At 32.4% G+C, this 18,376-nt stretch overlaps 1 protein-coding gene across 3 annotated transcripts in view; it reads right to left on the reverse strand.

Annotated features, from left to right (window-relative positions):
• Tfec (transcription factor EC) overlaps positions 1-18,376 on the reverse strand; it is a 186,993-nt gene that overhangs the window by 29,562 nt on the left and 139,055 nt on the right. For 2 of the 3 annotated variants that reach the window (XM_046422522.2, XM_046422524.2), the window contains one exon: positions 10,320-10,571. In XM_046422522.2, the coding sequence (XP_046278478.1) occupies positions 10,320-10,571 (252 nt within the window). Of the gene's footprint in view, positions 1-1,486; positions 1,644-10,319; positions 10,572-18,376 lie in introns of those variants that run through there. The other variant, XM_046422525.2, reaches the window with a different exon arrangement.

The raw sequence follows: 18,376 nt of genomic DNA on the forward strand, positions 1-18,376 counted from the left end.
TATTGTTCCATTTCGTGCATGTGAAAAAATATAACTTTCACTATTATGTATAATTATAAAACAACAAAAATAAAAAAGAGCAGAGAAGCCAATGCTATCTATCAAGGTTGATAATAAATGTAGAAATGACAACAACTTAAAAGTAGTGTAAGAGTTTGGAAAGAAGGAAAAATTCTTCAACTAGAGTCTTCTTTACAGTCCCAAATAAGTTTTAACTAAATTTTAACCTATTTTAATATAAAATAATTCTACCCATAAAATATACATTTCATAGACTTTTTTTAAAAGACAAATAAATATTTTGACAAAATATTTCTTTACTACCAAAATGCAACCACAGAAATAGTTTTCTAAAGAGAAATTTCCTTACCTCAAAATTTTCTAGAGGTAAGTATGTGTGTATATACATATATGTATGTACTATCCCAAATAATTTCACTATAAATACAAAAAATGTGAAAGCATTTTATATAGTTACACATTATATTCTCAGGTAAATTCTCAGTATGAAAAGCAAGAGGAAAAAAAATCAGATTTTTATATATGAGTATGTGTATTTGTAATATATCATGTGTAATATTTCATGAGATTTAAGGAAAGCTGATGGAAGATTTCAAGTTTTTTAGATCCTTTGTCTTGTTTTTCTATGAAGACATTTATTGTGAACTGAAAATCATAAAAATGAGCAGGAGACTAATACATAGAGCAACTGTATATATTAAAAAATATAAAATTCAGGTAAAAAGAGAAACACTGTAAGGCAGTTTGTGTACTGTGGTGGTCACACACATGAAAAAGTCATATGAAGAAAGATTAATTTCCTTACTTTTGGGTGCTTGTTCATTTAGTTGTAGGAAACTTGCTTTTCCCAGTTTTTGACTACTTATCACTTCTTTCCCTCTAACTTGATTTTATTAGTTTAAATATCACTGTGAGGTGTCAATGACAAACATTGACCAGAAAAATTCCACAATGTTGTTATTGCTCTTATAGTTTCTTGTTTCTGATGAGTAAAGAAAAATAATTAGTTGGACTACATTGGGAGACCCCTTGTCTCTTACAAACTGGTTTATAACATAAATTGAAAAGTGAAAAAAAAACAGAAAAATGAAAACTTGTAAGTATTTTTGCATCATATATTGTACATGCACATTGTCTATATTAAATTAATAAAATTGTTAATTTAATATAAACATTACAAGAGACAAGTACTAGACCCTCATCTTTTTATATAAAAATCATAATAAAATTTTAGTAATTTTTAACCAAATAGAATATAGCAATATTTTTAAATGTAGCTCAGAGCACTGAAAGCAATATTATAAATAAACAAGCCTGTTAATGAAGTAAATAGTACTTTACATATTCCAAAGCTCAACTTCTACATACCTTATTTTATTGAGTACAAATTTATAAAATTTAAATTCAGTATTTAAGCTGGATTCATCTCCAAACACTGTAAGAATTCCAAAATGCACTTGCTCACCAGTTTTAGCTTTGAAGGGTCTATAACCTTCACAATAGCAATGGTTTTCTCTTTCTCCTTCATCATTTTCTTTTCCTTAAACTTGCAAACAATAACTAGGAGAAGGTGCAAAAATTTCAGCACTAAGGTGAACTTTGCTTCTTCCTTGGACTTTAAGACTAATCTGGTCTAGATTGTGACTGACAGAAGCTTGCTCATTGATGTTATGCAGTCCTTTCAAGTTCCAGCTAAGCATGGGGTGGGGGGAAGTTGTTAATATTTACTCAGTCCTCATCTCTGGAATGGTCTTGAACTATAACAGTTTTCTTAGATTGCCAAATGCCACCAGCACTTACAAATACTTGATTGAAAAATACCTATATATGCTAAAAGAACTAAATTATTCCGTACACCTGCATCTCTGAAAAAAAGGGGAGAGATAGATCAATGAGTGGAAATTACATAAAGACAGATCTAAACTCAGAGGCTAAACAATCGTTTAGATGGAGTATGTCAGAGGATCAGGTCTATCTCAGGTCCTTTCAAATTTATAATTCTATAATTCTGTGGAAGACCTCATTCTTGTATGTGCTGGCACAGCAGAATGGGTAAACTCATTGCATTTGATTTTTATATAAGACTAGATTCAAGCCTCTGTTTTGCTCTTAACTAAACGTATGAACTTCAGTAAGTTTCTAAATTTCTCTAAACCTTTCTCCTCTTTTATAAAATTATGTCTCTACCTCATAGATTTGTTGTAAAGATTAAATGCAGTTTTCATCAAAAGAGTTTTGCCAAATCCTTGTCACATAGTAACAAATATGTAGTAGCAATTATAATTGTTGTGTTTATCTTTGTTGCCACTGTCTTTTATCCATCAACAGTATTCCTTATAGAAATTGTGATAAAAGTTATTTCCAATATATGTATGCATTTTTACTAATTTAGCTAATATGTATTTGCTGAGCAACTATGGTGTGCTAGGTACTGTGCTAGGTGGTATGAATAAAATAATGAACAGGCCATTGTTTTAGGAGAGGAGATGGTGAGAAGTATTATATTCAGTGTTTACGAGAGAACTGATTATAGTGGCAGACCCAGTACTTGAGACAATTTAAAGAAAAAAATTTTTTAAATATTGCCAGAGGGAAGTAATAGCAATTGAAAACAGTAATAGAACCAAATGGTTTGGCATCTCAAGGGGCTTAAACAATTAGTGAGCTAGGAACACTAGAAGTCCTCTAAAAAAATTAGATGTAATAAAAATTATACAGAAAAAAATGGCAATATATCTAGGATATGAGCACGTGAGGGATGGTTGAAATGGAGAAGAGAAAAATACCGTTGATGATAAGGAGAAGAGACTGGGAGGTTGCATCCAAGCAAGCAGAGATTTGGCTGGATGCTTCTTGCATTTTGGCTCTGTTCAGTCCAGTTTACATGAAAGTTACAATGGAACTAATTGCTTGGACAGGTGGCTAACTCTCTTGATCAAACAGAAATTGATCAGAAACTCTAGTCGCTCAGCATTCATTGATGGGTCAGAAATACCTGTGCTAAATGGATCCATAAAATCCTCAACTACTTCCTCCAACATGATGAATTTGAAGGACCTCCACAAATCCCACTCCTCCTTAACAGCTTTCCAAGTTAGTTAAGTCTATGTGTAGTACTGGTCTTTGGATAAATCTTAACTTAGTAACCTCCAAACTTTTCTGCTCAGGCCACAGCAAAGGATCCCCAAAGTGACTAACAGTATACTCAATAGATTGCTCAAAACCTTGCGTATTTTGTGATAAGTCTGAAAAATACACTCAAAATATAGTACTCAGAAAAACATTCATCACATAGTTGGTGAACAATTAATTGATAATAATTATTGCTATTGAAAATAGCTTCCATTTTGAAACTTGCTACAATGTCTGGTGATTTAGCCCAATTTACATTTACTTTGGTGACAAATCCTGCTTCCCTGATTCTTAATCTAAGTAATTTGTGGTGTGGGGCTGCTCAACCCACAGCACTAGGGTGGATAGAGAAATTAGCTTATGGATAAATATTTGATAGAAGTTGCTTCAGTAAGAATTATCCCAGGGCTTTAACTGTAACTAAGGGCAAAAAGAAGCACTTTTTCTCAGAGGTTGTCACACCTGTCTAAACACATCTTCTAGGAACCATGTTGATTATGAGAATCAGAAAATCCTGACACAAATAGCTTATCCAATAATAATTTAAAACATACATAATGTGAAATTCAAAGGCAAACAATTCTCTAGGGGGCTAGAAACAATATTTCTTTGTATGTCTTTTATTTCTTTGATTTTCCTCAACTTGTCTACCCTTTGGAAATCACAGGGCTACAGACACTCCATAAGTCACATTGTCCTATAACATCAGGGAGAGGGAAAAGACCCTCTCTCTCTCTTGAGACTACTTTATATACTGAAGGAAACTTCTTAGCAGTCCTTGGCTATGCCAAGAATGCAGCATAAGCCCATTATTAAAATCATTTCTGGAAAAGGTGATAGGGATACCAGGATGGCTTAAATTAATCAGAAACATCCACTCTTAAACATCCACTCTTAAAACATCATCTCTTCTTAAAACATGTCTTTAGAAACTCTCATTTTTGCATGATTTCTCATTCATTTGGGCCCCAAGGCAACTCTCTGGCATTCAAAATACACACATGGTGTCCACTAGGGTATAAATTTAAAATGCCACAGAGACAAATATTTTTAACTAGTCCCATAATGCAAAAAGAGAAAATACAGTAAAGCTAGAATAAGTGATGTGTGCAACATTTAGATTAGAACTTGAGCATCACATCAAGATCCACACCAATTCTCTCCCTAACTCCCAGGGGTATCTTGCTATGGGACATCTCTTGATGTGTCTCATTCAAAGTTCAGTCTCACATAGCTGAGTAGTATGCTTTGCATATTGTATGTATTTAAAAATATTTTATTAATTGAACTGCTTGGTTTAATATGTAGATCTAGAATTATCGATGATCATTGATTGTTTGGGCAATAGATATTTTTTATATAAATACAGATAGTCCAGTAGTAGCTATCTTTGTAAAAGTATGTTCTGTAGATCAAAAACAAATTTCTGATAGTCATTACCACCAGTTTGCCCTGAGTAAGCCATTATATACCACCTTTGCAAGACAGGTAAGATAGTTTGACTAAAAATGTTTCAATATATGACTTAAGTGAAGTAAGTACCACATGCAGGGAAAAATGAAACTGTATGAAATTAATATCATTTCCTCGAATACAGAAGTTAAATAGTATCCTCATGTTGTGAAATTATACAGGGAAATTAGCATTAGTAATATATTTATCTATAAAATTGGTTTTCATGCAACTATGCTATTTAAAAATCTGAAGGAAGAAAAGATAGACAAATATATCACTTCATCCTAAAAAAATAGATTTTAATTTTAATTTCATCTGAACTTTGGCAGATAATATTAGTATTAATGACTTGTTACACAAGGAGTCCTGCATGCCAGAGGAAATGAAGGAAGAAATACTTCTTATATTAGTCTGTTTAGCAATCAATGAAGAAAAGGGATGCTTTCCTGAACTGTTTCTTAAGGCCCTAAATTTAAAATATCTACCACAATATAGTCCACCCCATTGATTTACTGATGAAGAATCTTTGTCAGTCTAAAAAATTAATTAATTAAAATGTATCATTTTCCTTTTTTTCTTATGTTTTCTAAAAGGTCTTAACCTGTAAACAGACAAACTAAGAATAATTCTTCAAAAAGTGTGGAAAAACTTTAAATACTCTCAGTGATAAATTTTTTTTTCTGATAAATAAATGAACGAGACAGCAACAGCAGTTGAATAGGAGATAAGATATCATGCCTTCATGGAATATTGTTCTAGGAATTTGGACTGATTTCAACACAGAAGTTTGCCACATACTTTAAAGTAGGGTGAGGCCTGTTATATCTTTCTCTTTCTTAAGTTTATATTTAAGCTCCAGTTATTGACTAAAAAAAAAATTTATATGTTCTTTTGTTGTGCTCTTTTTCTGTCCTGTACAAAGGTGCAGAGCCTCTAAATCTCATAGCTATTAGTCATGGTAAAATAGTCAAAACTGAATCATGACCGCATGAAGATGTTAGACAACATGCTGAGCTCAAATAGAAAATATAAAGATTAAATCATAGAAAATGTTGTGTTGGATTAACTATATAATTACATGCATGTATGTAGAGATCAAATACCCCAAGAGACAGACAGAGGTACAGACAGAAAAAGATACTAGAATGAACTCTATAATATTCTCAGTGACATGATATAAGCTTTGGTCTGCACCAACAAATGCTTATTAATATTTTTCTGTTATCTCTGTCTGTTTTGAAAGTGCAGAAGAAAACACCTTTTGATAAACAAATTAAATTTCTTTCTTTTTTAAATCATCAAATTATTTATTTCAGCATTTCAGTCTCATTGCCTTCCTTGGGTTTGGAAACATTATTTGTGTGTGTGTGTGTGTGCGCGCGCACACACTAGCAAAGGAGAGTCTGTTCTTTCCTCTTTAAAACTTGATTCCATACCCATTATATTCTCAAAAATGTTTTCCATCTAGCAAAATATAAATTTTATAAAATATATGCTTAAAATAATGTGTATAATGATAAAAGTAGACCTTCACTCTGAAGTTACAGAGAATAATTCTAGTAACTTTTAAGTTGTTTTAATATGTTTAAATTGAGGTTATATATATGTAAAAACTCAGAATACTTTAGAACTGAAAATGGAGGTCACCCTGACACTCTGGTCCATTTGCTTCCATGAATTCTCAGGTGACAATGGAGAAAGATACTCTTTTGGAAATCAGTAGTGATAAAAATACTGTTTCACATGAAGTATTTCATCCCAGAGCCCATAAATTTAACATATAGAGAGATGATTCCATATAAGCATCATTTTTCTTTTAAAATGTTTTGATTTTCTCTTACAGATAGATGTCTAAATGTCAATGGTCAATTTTTAGCTGGCTAGAGGATGTGGATACAGAATATGTGGAGACATATTATTCTACCTTCTCTGATGAATAATAATAGCAATAGCAGTAAACAACAAAACTATTCATTAAACAGTAACAATATAAAATACCTACATAGTACATGAAATGTGCCAGGCACCCTTTTAAGTGCTTTGCATACACTGGGTCATTTAATTGTCACAACAACCCACAAGGTAGGTACTATTATTATCTGAATTAAACAGCTGAAGAAACTGTTAGATGATCAATACCTCATCCCAAGTCACATAGTTAGTGAGTGGCAGAGGCAGGATTGGACTCCTAACACTGGCTCAATAGTTGTAACTTCAGTCAACTTTCTATTCTCATCCTCAGCTCCTTTCTAAAATAATCTTCCTTCTACTGCAAAGAAGACTTAAGCTAAAGAATATCTTAAAAGTTTATATTTAAAAAAAAAATGATTATCTCTCTCTCTCTCTCTCTCTCTCTCTCTCTCTCGTTCTGTCTCTCTCCCTGCGACTGCTCTAAATATTTTTTATCCAATTATATTCTCTTCAGTAAAATTTTAAAATATGATATAAACTCAAAAATCGTGTGAAGGCTGATTTATATGAATGTAGTATTTCTAATCTTTATAAAATGTGCAGAAACAACCAGGAGTAAACTCCACTAAGTTTGAAAAAATATCTTAAGATCCCATCAATGTTATCTTCTAAGCAAGATTTTGGCAAATTTAAATCAAATGTTGAGATACTTTCAGATAATTTTGCAATAAATCAGATCACTATTCATATATTAATTTAACAAATACTTATTAAATGATGCTTATTGTGAGGTTGTGTTGTAAGAACTGGAAACACAATGGTCATGACTATAAAGTATCTGCTCTCATGGAACTCAAACTCTATATGAATGGCAGAACCATGAATACCAAGGGCTGGATGACTGAATTATTCATTGACTCATAATTTTGCTCAAAACCTGTACTAGAATTTTGCAGAAAATCATCTTAGGAGCTAGGTATGTAAATATGAATAAGACAAGCCATTTTCATCAAACAATTAATGAACTGGAGAATAAGAAAAATTAAGTGAATATTTATAAAAGGGAGATGTGCTATGAAAACAGTATAAGGAGTGCAGTTTTATACCCCATGTGATATAAACATTGCCATAAAAACTCAGAGAATAGGCATCAAATCCAGACAGAGAATCACCAGGGAAAGCATCTTAGAGAAGAAACTTGAAATCCATTTTCAGGGTGAGTGGAATTATTCAGACAACAGGTAAAGATTGAACGAAAAGGGGGGAAAGAAAGATAGGAGAAGGAGAACCACCATGAGAACCACTAGCGATCTCATATGGCTGAAGGGCAGAACTCCATGGGATGCTGACAAACAACTTCATGCCAGGAGTAAGGGTCCAGTGTAGAAGATTCTCTATGTGTTCTCTGTACAAATTTGAATTGTATCCTGGAAAGACATGTGCTTATAAAATCATTCTGTTGATTTGATGTCTCTCAGAGATCTTTAATAACCAAGTTATTACTAATTTCAATCACTATATCCTGAATCCAAGGATGCTTTTTCACTGACTAGTCTTGTGGTACCTATGATTTCTGAAGTCTTCTTTGAATTAAAGAAATCTTCCCTGGTGTCATAGGAGGACAATGCTTAGAAAAAACACCAAAGAGCGGTAACAGCTCCCACTCTGAGCTTTGTGTTTGGAACTCTTAAAACATTAACATCAATAACTCTTCAAGGTATAGAAATGCAGGTGAGAAATGTTGAGGGCTGAGGCCCCACAACTAAGAGGTTGTGGTTCTCTACTAAAATTTCTGTACAAAGAGACTTTCTGCTATGAGGCATGGACTTCTAGCAACAATCAAATGATATTAGGAAATGGCAACAGCACAGGGTTCCTCCTTTATTAAAGATAGTAGGTCTGTGGATGGTTGAGGGGGTGGGGGAGGACTATATGTACATGATAAGCTAGAGATCATACACCGATTAAAATGATTAAAGAACAAATAAAATTATGATTAAATGAACATTAATGATGGCTATAAAATGCACTTTTGTATACACAGTTTAAAGTACAATTGTTTAAAAAACAGAAAACTTTCTTTGCAGCCATTTTCACATTGCCCCTAGGAATTTCTTTCTTAGGATTTTCAACCCATCCCAGGAAACACCTAAAGGACCAATAAAGACAAAATTCCTGTGTATGTACAAACTTATCATAAAGACAAAAGTAAGATGTGTGCCTAAGGAATAAAAAACATGCTAGGAGTAATTCCACTGTCTCAGGAGGCTGAGGCAGAAGCAAGCCTCAGCAACTTAGTGAGACCCTCTCTAATAAAATACTTTTTAAAAGGTCTGGGGATGTAGCTCAGTGGATAAATGCCCCTGAGTTTAATCCCCAATACAAAAAAAAAAAAAATTAAGAAAACCTCTGGAGACATATAAATTGCTTATCCATCTAAATTTAAAAGGCATGATTTATAAGATACATGAACATTTTGGGGGTTTGCCTACATATGACTGGTATATTCATGTACTTAGGAAATGTTGTTTTCCCTTAAAAATCCATCTTTCATACAAGAAAATAAACTTTATAAAAGGTAGTTGTAAGATAAATTGTATTGGTGTAGTTCTAACAAATAACGTAGAAATGATGATTTTCATCCAACACATATTTTTATAATCTCTGAAGAGTGAATAGAAAACCTGGTTCTACATTGTATTTTTGGAAAGTTCTTTATGTGTCCACTATCAAAAAAGTTTCAAGTAAAAACATGTGGAGAGATTTACATTCCATTTTGACTTTTACAGTGTCCTAATATGTGGTTGTTTCATATTTCATTAAACCACCTACCAGATCCTTATTTTCTCTTTTTCAGATTGATATAAAATTTGTCTAAAAAAACTTCCTCTATAATTTGGATTCAAATAATGGAATTTCTGAACACTGCTCTTTTGTGCTTGGAGGCCACAGACTTAATAGCTGAAAAGTATCATCCTGAAATCAGCAGTAATCACCAGGAATTTAGATTGGGAGATTAATCCTGGGAGATCATAGGAACATGGCTCCATCTAACAAATCAAAGGGGGACAAAGAAAAAGAAAAGAGAGCTCAGTTATTGTAGTTTATCTACATTGAGATATTAAAGTGCTTTTTCAAGTTCCAGTTGTGATCTATTTCCATTCATTCTTAAGTGTTTTTTTTTTGAAGATTCATTTAAAAGCAAGTCACAATAAACATAAACTCCATAAAACCTTATGAATGTTCTATCCTCAGCCCCACTAAATTCCTATTATTTAGCAAGTGGTAGACAATTATGTTTAAAAATAGACATTAATATACTGAAAATAAAAAGTAAAAATAAATCCAGATGTAATTTAATGAAATAGTAAGTACAATAAGATTTTTAATTTTATTCTAGTGAATATTTTTAAAGCACAAATTTACTGCTATTTAAATAAGTTGCACCTGTTTTATATTAGTGGTTACTTAAGATAATATAACTATTGACAAGTATTTCAACAGAAGTTACTCAGGAAATCTATAAAATTAAAGTTAAATCTTATAAACATATGTTACTCTTAGGGCCTATTTTGACTCTTGTTAGTATCTAATTGAAATATTTAAAATGAATCATTGCAATTTACTATGCACAATAACTAATATATATATAATGCATGATTACAGATTAATTAGAGCATTACTTCTGTTAAGTTAATTTGCATTTGGAATGTTTACTATAAACATGTTGATTGCAATTCCTTTAAGTGTTTTTCTCAAACACTGGTGACACAGTTTTCACAACCAGCCACTAGACATACATGCCATTCCTCACTGCCATCTTCTTTCCCAAGAGCTAGTGACTTAGTGAGTGGGTTTCCTGGGAGGCCAGCATCACTGTCCGGACTCGTAAGTCCATGTTGTGGCAGAAGCACACAGCTTGGCCCTGGAGGGTGTGACTGTTTGAGAGTTTGGTGGACGATTTGGTGGTCAAGGGTCATGAAGGGTTTTACTTGCTGTTTCTGGGATCGCTGTAGCTGAGGTCTTGCAGGACTTTCCAGGTGTGCTGGGACCTACAGAATCAAAACCAAACAAATACAATGTGGTGCATCATCTGGTAAATCAGAATCCTCCTTCCAGTAGTGGAGTTCTAACAATAAATACTACAACATCTAGTATCTCTCAGATCCATGGTCTATGATTCTGTCCTAAGTTGTATACAATTTGAATGGATTATGGTTTTTAAGAACCATAAGTTTTTAAGCTATACTAAAATACCTTCAATGTTCACCAATCTTTTTTATAGAAATGACTATAACAATTAGGATCAAATATAAAAGCAACAATTCTGTTTGAGGATCTAAAAAGAGGAAGGCCTAAAATGATTCAAGAAAACTCTATCTGATCCACTATTATACATGATTTATATATAATATATATTCCTGGTCTTCCTTTAATTACACATAAATATTCTATGTAATATAATAAAACATTTTAATTAAGAAAATTCAAAATTATTTATCAGGTAAGAGAAACTATAAATTCATGTTCCAAGTATCAAGCGTGATACTCTGTGGATGGTAAAAATCTAGGTGAATTTTGCTACTTTTTCCCTCTAAAGTTTGTACACTAAGCTTAGTTTTATTTTGTACAATTATTATTTTTAATCTCTCTGTATTCTAACCTATAGTAACAATGAATTGGCAGAGTCATTCTTATGAATTGACATATAAACAGATTCAGGAAAAAAATCTGACCACTGTAATGCACTAATCATCAAATGCTATGTCTTTATGAAATCCATTCTACAGAACATACCAGTAAAATTCTGGGCATCTTCAGTCTAGTTGTCATAATTAATGTACCATCAGCAGTAAAAGGACAATTTTAAGCATCTCAAGCTTTCCCTTTAAAAGCCTATGAATGCACCATTGCTTGCCAGTTGCCTTTATATTTACTATGTAGTGATATGGCTTCTAATATATTTTCCTCAAGTGGCCTATATATAAACCTATTTAATGTTTCCCTCATGTTAAACAATAGTAAAGATTGCTGTACAGTGCTTATTTTTTTCCTTTTATTTCAGTTATACAAACTACTCCTTAAATCCCTTAACATGCATTAGCCCAGATAAATAGCCTTTACAAAGTATTTTGCATTTAAATTAGCTGGTTTGGGGTACAATATTGTCGTAGTTACTTTAGTTTAATTCTGTTATGCTGACATTTTTAGCATTATTTTAATTGTACTACCATAAAATAATTCTTCAGTCATATAAAAAAGATTAAGATTGGTAATAAAGATTACACATATTACTAATTATATTGCTATGAGCTTTAAAGTTGTAAAATAACATTTCATTAAAATGCCAGTGGTAATTTTTTAAGGGTAGCTATTTAGATTATCCTACAGTTTTAAGTTAATCCATCTTAATCTGTATACATTTACAAAATATACATTATAGATAGCACTTTCAGTTTCATGAATCTGAATGATCTTTACATTATGTAACTGAATGCTAAAGAATATTGCATACTGACAAATGGGAAATATCTTTAATTTGTAAGAAAAGCATGATTAATCAAAATTTTCAGCATTTATTAGCTAATTCGTTTTTTGCTCTTGAGCCATTGACTCTAAAAGCATTTGTTGGAGTGCATACTCTCCTGTTCTATGAGGGAGTACAAGAAAAATTGTGAGATGATATCAGGGTTTGAGAAGTTTACAATCTATTAGGCAGTGTTAATATAAATTATAGAAACAACAAAAATAAACAATATATACTATGTACTGTGTTAAGCAATTTACATGTATTATTTTATGTAATCTTTTTTATAAACTTAGGAGATAGGGTTTATTAGTATACCCACTGAGACTTAGAAAGGTTAAATGATGTGTCCATTATTATTACTCAACTGGTGGGGTAGAACTGCAATACATAAATTGCCTTCCTAAGCCCTACAATGACTGAAATAATTGAAGTACAAAGGAAGTGTCTAGTAGTGTATGCAATGAGATGAAAATGACACAAAAATAGTGCTTTTCTAAAAACATATTAGAAGAGAAAATGATAATAAGCCAGGTGTTGGAAAAAGAGATGGTACTGCCAAGGTAGCAAAGGAATGGAAATCTCAAGATGAAATAAGACAAGGAGTTGGAAGATAATCACAAATCTTACTCATGAAAAAGAACTCACACAGGTACTTCCCTTTTTAAAGCAAGACTACCATCTCCTGTTCAGACCATTCAGTACAGACATAGGATACAATACAAATGAGACCAAATCTAATTCTAACTACTTTATTAGCTACACATATAGAATTACAAAGGCCTAGCAGGCAAAGTAAGGGCAATCTGAGATCCTGTTTATGCAATATTTATATATTTATTTATTTTTTATACTGTGGATTGAACTCAGAGGTACTCAACCTCTGAGCCACATCCCCAGCCCTTTTTGTATTTTATTTAGAGGCAGGGTCTCACTGAGTTGCTTAGCCTCGCTTTTCCTGAGGCTGGCTTTGAACTCCTGAGCCACTGGGATTACAGGCATATGTCACTGCACCTGGCTTCTATGCAACATTTGAAAACTGAGCAGAAGATTCTAAAAGCTTCATGGAACAGGTAAGATTCAATGAAATGTGATTACACTACTCCCCAGAAAATCTTTGACCTTTGCTATCACAGACTTATATAAGAACAATGGCACAACTCAGTGTGAAACACTAGTTAAACCATGTACATCCCATTTTAAAACACTTTTAAATTGCATGGGATCTAAAGATATAAAAAGATCTATTGCATTTCTTTTACTGACTATCCCCATATTTCATTGAATAAAGTAAATTAAATTATAGATTGATAGCAATTATTTATTCACTTAATCAAGAAACCTCTTTTGAGTGTCAAAAACATCTGGGCACATACAGCACATTGAAAGAAGAGGGAGAAGCACCTGCTCTCACATGGCTAATGATAAAGTCACAGTCGGGACAGGGATCAAGAAAACGCACTCTCCAAGGGCAAGAATTATATTTATTTTAATGAGTGCTGTAGTGCCATGTTTTCTATACATAGTCCAGAAAATGATACACAGCAGGAATTTAAAAATTATGTTCTTGTATGTATGAAGTTCATAAGTGAAATACCGAGTAATTAGAATGCAGTGTGAAGGTACTATGGTGATCATAGAGAGCTTTGGGAATCCAAAGTTTTTGGAACCCAAAAATCATATTCAGAATATCAAAGTCTTCACCTAGAAGGCTAGTGCTGCTGCAGGTTGAGGTTGTGATTTGTCCCATGGGACTGCCAAATAGATTAAGACCATTGAAATAAAAGTTATATACACAATGGAATATTATTCGGCATTAAAAGAGAATAAAAGTATGGCATTTGCCATAAATGGATGAAGTTGAAGGAGATTATGTTAAGTGAAGTAAGCCAATTCCCAAAAACTAAAGGCTGTATGTTTTCTCTGATTAGTGGATATTAATCTATGGGTAGGAGGATGGGAAGAATTGAGGAACTTTGGATTGGGCAAAAGGGGAAGGTGAGGAGGGGTTAAGAGGATAGGAAAGATGGTAGAATGAGATGCACATAATTACCCTGGGTACATGTATGATTGCACAAATGGTGCATCTCTATGCAGTGTACAACCTGAGAAGTGAAACTTTGCACTCCATTTGTGTACGACGAATTAAAATGCATTCTACTGTCGTGTACAACTAAGTAGAACAAATAAAAAATTTTAGAAAAAGAAAACCATAAACAAATCAAATATCCAGAAAACAATTAGTCCCTTAATTTGCTGCAAACTAAAACTGTATGTAATGCTTCCACTTTCTTGACCCCTTACCATCACATTACTAAAAGTCTCTTAATAACAGTTTTCTTTTTTTTCCTTTTTACCCAGCACATCCTATCTGCCTATTAAGAAAAATATCACAAGGCATACTAGAAGGCAAATAATACTGTTTGAAGACACAGAGAAAGCATCCAACCCAGACTCAGATTTAGCATGAAAATTGGAATTATCAGTCTAGGAATTTTAAAAACTGTGGTTAGTATGCCACTGGTACTAATGGATAAAGTGGACCACATTCAAGAACACACGGGCAATGTACATAGAGCAATGGAAATTCCAATAAAGAATTAAAAAGAAATGCTAGAGATCAAAAATTGTAGCAGGAAAAAAAAGAATGACTTTTATAGGTTTATCAGTAGATGGAATACAATTAAATAAAAAAATCATAACCTGAGGATTCTAAACTAAAACTTGAAAATAAAAATTCAGGGGTTGGGGATTTAGCTCAGTGGTAGAGCACTTGCCTGGCACATGCAAAGTCTTGAGTTTGGTCCTCAACAGAAAGAAAGAAAGACAGAAAGGAAGGAAGGAAGGAAGGAAGGAAGGAAGGAAGGAAGGAAGGAAGGGAGGGAGGGAGGGGGAGAGAGAGAGAGAGAAAGAAAGAAAGAAAAGAAGGAAGACTAAAATACAAAAAGAAATAAAATCTTAAAAAAATGAGAATATTGAAGAATTGTGGGACAATACAAAAGGCATAACTCACACATAATGAAAACACCAAAGGATTAAAATAAGAGAAATGAACACAGATAAATTTGAAACAGTAATGACTGAGAATTCCTCCAAATTAATGTCAGAAACAAAAGTACAGATCCAGAAAATTCAGAGAATCCCAAGGATAAACATAAGAGAAAATAAAAATTAAAGGAAAAAGAAAGGAAGAAGCAAGTAAGTTATGACTGCATGTATTATATTCAAAATACGAAAAAAATCAAAGACAAAGCGAAAAGTCCTGAAAATAGTGAGAGACAGGGAAGGGAAATGATTCACTTATAGAAGAGTAAAGATAAAATTTACATCTTACTACTCTTCAGAAACCATGCTAGCAAAAAGAGAGTAGGGTAAAATATTTAACATGTTAAGACATACCAACCTAAATTTTTTTACTGTGAAATTTCCCTCCAAAAATGAAAAAAAAAATAAGGATTTTCTCAAGCAAACAAAAATTGAGGGAATTTATTGCTAATAGATCTGCCTAACTAGAAGTGTTAACAGAAGTTATTTAGCAGGGATACAAATGATATAGGTCAAAAACTCAGTTGTACATAAAGAAAAGACCATCAGAAAAGGAACAAGTGAAGATTAAATAAAATCTTTAGTTTTCTTATTTTAATTGATTTAACACACAACATTTTCAAAATAATTATAGCAGTAATATATTATGTATTTTCATACATATGCCTATATATATATGCATATGCTTATGTATATATCAATATATATGCATATGCTTATATATTCTTATAAATAAGTGAACAAAAGCAATGATACAAGAATTAGGAGGAAAATACTAGTGTTATTTTGTTATTATAAAGTATTTGCATTACCCATGAATTGCTTTATTTGAAAGCAAATTTTTATTATTTATAAATGTATATTGTAAACCCTAGGGCAACCACTAAAAAAAGGCTTTAAAAATAAATATAACTGATATGCTAAGAAGGGAGAAAAGATGACATCATAATAAAATGCTCAATTAAAACTACAAGTATTGCAAAAAGCATAGAAAACAAAAAAATACACAAAAAATAAGGATAACAAAAATGGTGATAAATATGTAGATATTTATTCAACTATATCAATAACTACTGTGAAAATCAATGATCTAAATGTACTAATGAAAAGAGAATAAGAAATACAGTTTAAATATAAAGGCACATATGAATTAAAAGCAAATGTATATAAAAGTTACATTAACATTAACATGAAAATACAGGAATAGCTATAATAATTTCAGACAGAGAAGATCCTATGGCAAGGAAATTTATCAGGAATAAACATTACACCAGAAAGTGGTACAGTTCTTAATGCATTAAGGATTAATGTAAGACACCTAACAACAGAATGACAAGTTACTCAAGGTAAAAACAGAGAAATGCCAGGAAAAAGAAATGAGTCTGTTATAGGTGAAGACTTCAACATGTCTATATCGGAAATGGATGGATGTAACATGGAGAAAATCAGTAAGAAGATATTTGAACTCACGTCATCAAACAACTGGATTGTCACAGGTACTGAGATTTCCCATATATTTCCTACCCTGTACTTGCACAACCTTCCGCACTGTTGATATCCCCACCTGAGTGGTACATTGGTTAGAAGTGGTGACTTACTATGAAACTACAGTAATCATGCCAATGTGGTACTAGCAATAGAGACAAATTGGTGAAAGGAATAGAATAGAGACTCTGTAATAGAGACACTCAAATGCAGTAAACTGTCTTTGACAAAGGAGCAAAGTCAGTACAATGGAGCAAACATGTTGTGGAACAAGAGGATATACACATACAAAAATAAGTTTATCTAGGCATATACTGTTATGTTTGGGTTTAAGTGTCCTCCAAAGTCTTGTGTGTTGAAGACATTATTCCCAGGGCATAGTATTCAGAGATGGGATTTGGGGAAGCTGATTGGATCATGAGAGCTTTGATCCCATGAATGGATTTATCCATTTACAAATGCATAGCTTAATGGGTCTTAAGAAACAGATTTTATTATAAAAGTAAGCTCTCTCTTTGTTTTCTGGCCACCACAGGTGAACAGATGTCCTCTGTCATACACTTCTGCATTAACGTACTTTCTCACCACAGGCCCAAAAGCAATTGAGCTAAGTGACATAGACTGAAACCTGTGAAACTGGAGCCAACGTAAAGCTGTCATTCTTTAAGCTGATTTTTCTTGGGTCTTTTGTCACAGCAATGGAAATTTAACTACATATCCTAACCACATCATAAAAATTAACTTAAAATGAATCACAAATCTACATGTAAAAATAAAAAGTATAAAATTCCTTTAGGATAACATAGTAGAAAACATAAATGACCTTTGGTATGGTCTAAACTTTTTTAAAAACAATGAAAAGTTTATTAAACTAGACTACATTAAAATTAAAATTTTCTGCTTAACAAAAGTTTCTGTCAAAAAGAATGAAAAGAGGGCTGGGCTCAGAGAGTTGTGGCTCAGAGGTAGAGCGCTTGCCTAGCATGTGTGAGGCACTGGATTCGATACTCAGCACCACATAAAAATAAAATAAAGGTATTGTATATACCTATAACTAAAATAAATAAATAAACATTTTTTAAAGAATGAAACAACAAGACACAGACTAAAAGAAAATATGCATGTGATAAAGAACTATGATTCAAAATGTTTAAAGAATTCTTAAAACTCAACAATAAAAATGTCAACAACCACATAAAAAATGAACCAAAGACCTCATCAGACATTGCAACAAAGAAGATGCACAATTGACAAATAAGCATGTGAAAAAAAATGTTCTACATCTTATGTCATCACGTAAATGCAAATTAAAAGAACAATAATATACCATAGCACACCTATTAGAATGGCCAAATCTGGACTACTGACATCATCAAATGCTGGCAAGAATATGGAGCAAGAGGAATTCTCATTCATTGCTTGTCAAAATGCAAAATTGGTACAGGTATTTTGAAAGACAATTTTGCAATTTTTAATATAACTAACCATACTTTTACTATACAATCAACCAATTGCAACTTTGTTATCTATACAAATGAATTGAAAACATGTCCACTCAAAATCCCACACATGGATATTTATATATCAGCTTTATTCAAAATCTTGGAAGCAAACATGATATTCTTCCTAGCATGTGGATAAATCAGCTATAAAACATTCAAACAATGGAACTGGATTATGCACCACAAGAATTGAGTTGTGAAGCTACAAAAAGATGTGGAGGAAACTGAAGTTCATGTTTCTAAATGAAATAAGCCAATCTTTAAAAGTGCTTCCTAAGGTGTGAACTATATAAACTCT

Source organism: Marmota monax, unplaced genomic scaffold (genome assembly GCF_021218885.2).
Source record: "Marmota monax isolate L192 unplaced genomic scaffold, Marmota_monax_Labrador192_F-V1.1 WCK01_AAM20220418_F8-fsc00027, whole genome shotgun sequence".
NCBI classification, from domain to species: Eukaryota; Metazoa; Chordata; class Mammalia; order Rodentia; family Sciuridae; genus Marmota; species Marmota monax.